The sequence below is a fragment of the Saccopteryx leptura genome, chromosome 2, assembly GCF_036850995.1.
Source record: "Saccopteryx leptura isolate mSacLep1 chromosome 2, mSacLep1_pri_phased_curated, whole genome shotgun sequence".
In the NCBI taxonomy this organism is placed as follows: Eukaryota; Metazoa; Chordata; class Mammalia; order Chiroptera; family Emballonuridae; genus Saccopteryx; species Saccopteryx leptura.
In genome coordinates this window covers 345,223,807-345,230,106 of record NC_089504.1, presented here as the reverse complement: position 1 = coordinate 345,230,106, position 6,300 = coordinate 345,223,807, and the positions used below count along the sequence as shown (strand labels likewise).

Here is a 6,300-nt window from a genome sequence, read left to right as displayed (position 1 = left end):
GCTGGCTGTGAGCGTGGATACCATTGCCCGTTAGGCAGGACCCAAGGGGTCTCAAAACTCCTCCAGACCGGAAGGGGCTCCGATGACGCATGAACAAAAGCAAAATCTCTAGTCCCAGCTGCGGAAAAATAAGAACAGCCTAGAGTTTGTTACTTCTGTCCAAACCAAGTCGAGGCAGCAATTTATCAAACAGGACAATAAAGCGTTCTATTTGGTTTTCTGGAACATCTTGGACAAACACTTTAGTCTCTTTGCTAACCATTTGAAGATGTATCTTTATATTGAAAAGTGGTGAGTGCGCTATGCAGATTACTGTCTCCCCTTGAGCCTTGATGTGCAGGAGTCTCAAGGAACTGGCTCTGGGTAGGGGGTTTCCAAGAGGTGGAGGATGAGGGGCAGAACAGGGGAGATGCAGGGAGGAGGCGTGAGCCCAGCACAGCCCAGCACAGAGGGTGCAAGGAGAGGGGGCGATACTCAGGGGTTTCCAGGTAGGAGAAGGCGACGGGCCCAACCAGGACACGGCCACTAGACAGTGAGAGCGGAGCCATCAGCCCATGGCCCATTGCTCCTGATAACTATGACACGTCCTGTTTGCAGAGCCTGGCAGAAGGGACAGGGCAATAATATGTCACTCTATGTTCACACACTCCCTGACCTTCAAATATCAATATATGGTGAAATATGCTTTCTCTGAATCTAAGGTCATTTGGTCCATCTGCCTCAGCTGCCCCCCAAATGGAATATAGCCTGAGGGATGAGCACCACGCCTCTGACCTCAAGGACATGGCGGGGATTTTGTTCCTGACCCCTTTCCCCTGCCTGCCTTCAAGCCCAGCCGAAGTATCGCTCCTACCCTGCTCCTGCTCCTCATCATGAAGGTCAACTCCCCTTCGCTTCCCCCACATCCGGGTGACTGACTCTAAATGGCAGGATGGGGCAGGGGTTCTTCTCGCTGTGGGGAGCCTGGCGTCATGGGGGAGGAGGCCTTGGGAGGGGCCTTGAGGGCTTTATAAGGCAGGGCTGGAGCATCCAGTCCAGCAGAGAACCAAGAGGCACCAGACAGACCTCAGCATCACCCGACCCCCAGCTCTGCAGGTGAGAGCCCCCAGGAGGGAGGGAGAGGCTGGAAAGAGGGCTGATGGCACCCCAAACCCTATCAGGATTCCAAGCTCACAGCTCAGGGTTCCCACGCCTGGGACCCTTGCCTTAGCCCAAGGCCCTACTAAGTCTTAGCACTAGGACCCTGGCTTCCCAAACCTTGCCTTCGAGCAGACCTGCTGCTTCACCTAGGGCCCGGCCCTGACCCTCTTCTGCCACATTCACCCCAACTCTGGGAGGTGAGAAGGACGGAAGCTAATCTCCCATCTCTCAGGTGAGAAAACTGAGGCCCAGAGGGAGATGTAGCCCAAACTATTGGATAAGGCTGGGACTGGAACCCAGGGTTCCTGAACCCCATCTCAAGCTTTTTCCTAGGCCAGCACTGTCCAAAAGAACTTTCCATGATGATGGTAGTACTCTATATACTGCACGATACGGTATCCAGCAGCTGCATGTGCACTACAAATATGGCTAGGGCAAGGGAGGACCTTTTTATCTTAATTAATTTAAATATAAAGAGCCACGGGGGGGAGTGGCTACCATATTGGACAACACATGCGGCTAGTGCTGGGCACAGTGAATATGTGGGAGGTCTCCGAAGAGATCCGGTGAGGTCCATAACACAGCTGAGTGCCTATGTTCCTTTGGTGTTCCTTTTAAAGTTCACCTTCAATTACAAGACTGAAACATGCAGAGAGCTGCTCACAGGGACTCTGGCCTCAAACTGTGCATAACCATTTAGAAACCATTCCTCTAAGTTTTCAATTCCTCTGAGAAAAGCAGTCACTGGAATTAGGGTAGGCAAGGAGGAAAGGTTTAAGACTTGGGGACAGGGGGAACTGGCAGCAACAGTCCACAAGCCCCTGCAGAACCACAGACCTGACGGCAGGGAGGGGCCTGGAGTCCATCTGGCCCCTGCCTCTGGGTGCCTGGACGCCCCGCACTTAAGCTCGGCCATTCTCTCCTTTGCAGACAAGATGCAGCGACTGTGTGCGTCTGCGCTGATCTTGGCGCTGGCTCTGGCCACCTTCTCCGAAGCTTCTTGGAAGCCCCGCCCGCAGCTGCAGGATGTACCCTCAGGTCCAGGGGCCAAGAGGGGCCTGGAGCCACATTGGCTGGACCAGATGGACCCAGCCTCTCACCACCAAAGGCAGCTGAGGTTCCAGGGCCCCCCACACCTGGTGGCAGGTAGGAGCTGCTGACAGCCGTCCTGCTTGCCTCACCCAGCCAGTTTGGGCCCTGGCCTCAGTCCCAGAGGCCAGTCGTCCTTCCCCTTCCTCACCTCCTCTCCCACTTCTGGCCCTCAGACCTGTCCAAGAAGCAGGGGCCATGGCTGGAGGAAGAAGAAGAAGCGTATGGATGGATGGACTTCGGCCGCCGCAGTGCCGAGGAGGAGGCCCCACTTCCCTAGGACCCAGCTTCGGAGCTCGGTCATCCCCCCCCTCCCACCGCACCGCCCCCCCCCCCCCCCCCCCCCGCCCAGCCCGGCCCCGTGAAAAACCAATCAAAATAAACTAGCTTCTAACGGATCACATTGTGTCAAGTGTCATGGAGCAAGGGAGGGGAGCTGGGGTTGAGGCAGGGAGGAGAGTTGAGCACCCCTCTAGGTGATTCATCCTTCTTGGTTTCCCCAGAGCCTAACACTGAACACGTGTGGGTGGGAGAATGGGGGGAGGGGGTCACAACCAGAGCTCTTTAGAAGATAAACCCAGCCTGACCAGCGATGGCACAGTGGGTAAAGTGTTGACCTGGAACACTGAGGTCACCGGTTCAAAACCCCGGGCTTGCCTGGTTCAAAACCACTAGACACATATGGGAGTTGATGCTTCCTGCTCCTCCCTCCTTTTCTCTTTCTCTTCTCTCTAAAATAAATAAAGAAAAATCTAAAAAAAAAAAAAAGATATAGAGTGGCTCTGGTCGAGGCAGAGCGACACCCCGGAGGGGCAGAGCATCGCCCCCTGGTGGGCAGAGCGTCGCCCCTGGTGGGCGTGCCGGCTGGATCCCGGTTGGGCGCATGCGGGAGTCTGTCTGACTGTCTCTCCCCGTTTCCAGCTTCAGAAAAATACAGAAGGAAAAAAAAAAAAGATAAACCCAGTCGTGCCACTCCGACCCTCCAGCGCTTCCCTTTGCACTTAGACTCAAATCTATACTCCTTGTCGAAGCTCCGAGAGCCAGTCTTCATGGTGGGCGTCATCACAGGTGCCACATTTCTTCCTCCTCTCTCTTCCTTCCCCTCATGCAAATGCACTGCCCTCTTTCCTGCTCAGAAATCCGTGTCCTTGTGGTTCCCTGAGCACAAGTGTAGCTTGCTCCTCTTGCCCTCCTCGGAGTCTTGGTTGAAATGCCTCTTCCTGAGAGAGCCACCCTTTCTGTTCCCCGCCCTTCACACACAGCCCCATTATTCTCTAATTGCAGCATAATATTTTCTGTAGCGACCGTTTCACAGTCTGTAGTTATGTCTCCAGCTTATTGTCTGCCTCCCCAGTTAGAAGGGAATCTCTGAAGAGTGGGGACCGTATGTCCCTCTTCCCTGCTGTATCCCCAGTGCCAAGAACAGGAAGTACCCAATAAATATTTGTCAAATAGGCTCACCCTATGGCTGTGTCTCACCCACAGCCCCTCACGGTTCTCAGGTCTGCGGGCAGCATCCTCCCACAGACTCACGCCAATCCACCTGGGGGCTTTCCGAGCACCAGGCAGTCTGGAAGGGCTAGGGCAGAGGTCCCCAAACTTTTTACACAGGGGGCCAGTTCACTGTCCCTCAGACCGTTGGAGGGCTGGACTATAAAAAAAAATATGAACAAATCCCTATGCACACTGCACATATCTTATTTTAAAGTTAAAAAAAAACAAAATGAGAACAAATACAATATTTAAAATAAAGAACAAGTAAATTTAAATCAACAAACTGACCAGTATTTCAATGGGAACTATGCTCCTCTCACTGACCACCAATGAAAGAGATGCCCCTTCCGGAAGTGCGGCAGGGGCCGGATAAGTGGCCTCGGGGGCCCCATGCGGCTCACAGGCTGTAGTTTGGGGACCCCTGGGCTAGGGGGTCAGAACCTCCAGAAGCATCGCTCAGCCAATGACAGATAAGAGTTGAGTTGGAGGAGAATTGCAGTGCAGGAGGCCCCTCAGGCTGGCAACCTTTCTCTAAAAGGGTCAGATAGGGTGGTGGGCACACAACGCCATCAACAGTTCAAATGCTATAGAAGATGTTTACCCAAAACCTGTGTGTTCTGCCTGACCTGTGGTGGCGCAGTGGATAAAGCGTCGACCTGGAAGGCTGAGGTCGCCAGTTCAAAAAAACCCTGGGCTTGCCTGGTCAAGGCACATATGGGAGTTGATGCTTCCTGCTCCTCCCCCTGTCCTCTCTCTATCTCTCCCCCCTCTCCCCTCTCTCTCTAATAAAAATGAATAAATAAAATCTAAAAAAGTAAATAAATAAAAAATTTAAAAAAAAACAAAAAAACCCCTGTGTGTTCTTATTGACCAATGTCAATAAATAAAAATGTATCTATTTCTTATTAATTTCTAAATAAAAAATAAATAAATAAAAGGGTCAGATAGAAAATATGTTAGGTTTTGTGGGCCAAAAGGCAAAATCAAGAATAGTGTGTCAGTATTCCAATAACCATTTAAAATGTCATTATTTATTACACAAAAACCATTCTTGGCTTGCAGGATGTATAAAAACAGGTGGCAGATGAGATTTGACCCATGGGTCATAGTTTGCTGGCTCCTGTTCCAGAGCAAGTCACGCCATCTGCAGAGGAGAATCACTTACTACTTAAAAAGTCACCCCTGGCTTCTCCCGGGCCCTCATAAGGAATGAGCGCTTGACCATTGGATGTTTTTTGTTTTTGGTTTTTTTTGTATGACCATTGGATGTTGAGGTTATTATGCAACCATAGTGGCCCATCATGAGTTGGGTATTTTCAGACCCACCACGTCACAAGCTTGGGTGGGCCAAGCAGAGATTTAGTTTAGGATGCAAATAATGAATTTGAGATTGGGCCTGAGGAGGGCCGGAGGGCACAAATAAGTTACTCAAACAGTCACGCACACCCCCAGGTCCCGTTGTCTATTGCAACCCCACTGGCTCACCTTCATGGCCTCACTGCATGCTCCCTGCGGCCAGCTCATAGAGGAGGAAGAACCCCGGCCTGGTTCCCAAACAGGTAGACTTGATATACTGGTAAAAACTGAAAATGGACTGCTACTGAATTATGGCCCGCTCAGGGGTGGTCCCAAAAGACCGTGGTGAGGGACAATTCTTCCCGTGGGTAGAGTTTCAAGTAGTAGACCTGGTCATCGACTTGGTGTGGAGGGAGAAGTGGCCTGGGGGAAGGAGACACACGGACTTCTGGGCATTGGCGGGTGGCTCTCCTGATTGGTCCAGGGACTTGTAGAAACGAGGTTAGAAAACCAGAGACAAAAGACTTCCGGGGGACAGGCACGTAGATGGCTCTATGGAGAAGGTTCCACGTGTGTGGATCTGTCTGTCTTACATGAAGGCCCTCCTGAAAGCAGCCACCTGACAACCAGGCGGATAGGAGGGTTCATCCCGTGGAAGTCAGTCGGACATAGCCGGCAGCCACTCCACACTTGCACAATGGACCCATGAGTACAGTGACAATAATGGCAGAAACAGGTCCTGCACGGGTCTGACAGCCAATCTAACTGCTACCTCTGCTGAGTATCTGACTCAGCAGCAGTAGAGACCGGCTCTGGGCCCCTGATAATCATGCCTTGTGGAACCACCAAGCTACTTGTTGGTAAAGTGGTTACATCAGATGCCCTCCATCCTCCAGGGGGTGTTGAACCATCTTTGTAGGGACTAATACATGTTCCGAGTATGAGTTTGCCTTCCTGCCCACGGCCTCCACCAGCACTACACAACCACAGAGCACCTAAAGATTTACGGTGTACGACTTGCCACCATGAGATCTAAAACATGTCCTCAGACAAGGGACCTACCTGCTTTCTCGTGAAGGAGGTGCAGCGCTGAGCACATAATCTTAGGACCCACTTGTCCTATTACATACCATGTTACCCAGACACTGAAGGCCTGACAGAAAATTTGAATTAAAAGGTACAGCTAAGGCCCTGGCTGGATAGATAGCTCGGTTGGTTAAAGCATCATCCCAAAGCACAGAGGTTGCCAGATCGATTCCCTGGTCAGGGTACATATAGGAG

General features: G+C 51.8%; 1 protein-coding gene across 2 annotated transcripts; it reads left to right on the top strand.

Moving 5' to 3' along the window:
• Window positions 1-987: 987 nt before the first annotated feature.
• On the top strand, window positions 988-2,565 carry GAST (gastrin). Of its 2 annotated transcripts, XM_066366335.1 has the most exons (4): window positions 988-1,095; window positions 1,273-1,372; window positions 2,071-2,286; window positions 2,406-2,565. In XM_066366335.1, the coding sequence occupies exons 3-4, from the start codon at window positions 2,076-2,078 to the stop codon at window positions 2,507-2,509; spliced, it is 315 nt and encodes a 104-aa protein (XP_066222432.1). In that variant the 5' UTR covers window positions 988-1,095; window positions 1,273-1,372; window positions 2,071-2,075; the 3' UTR covers window positions 2,510-2,565. The 2 variants fall into 2 exon arrangements, with proteins under 2 accessions (XP_066222432.1, XP_066222431.1); XM_066366334.1 differs by lacking the exon at window positions 1,273-1,372 and having other exon boundaries at window positions 1,004-1,095.
• The last annotated feature ends 3,735 nt before the right edge of the window (window positions 2,566-6,300 follow it).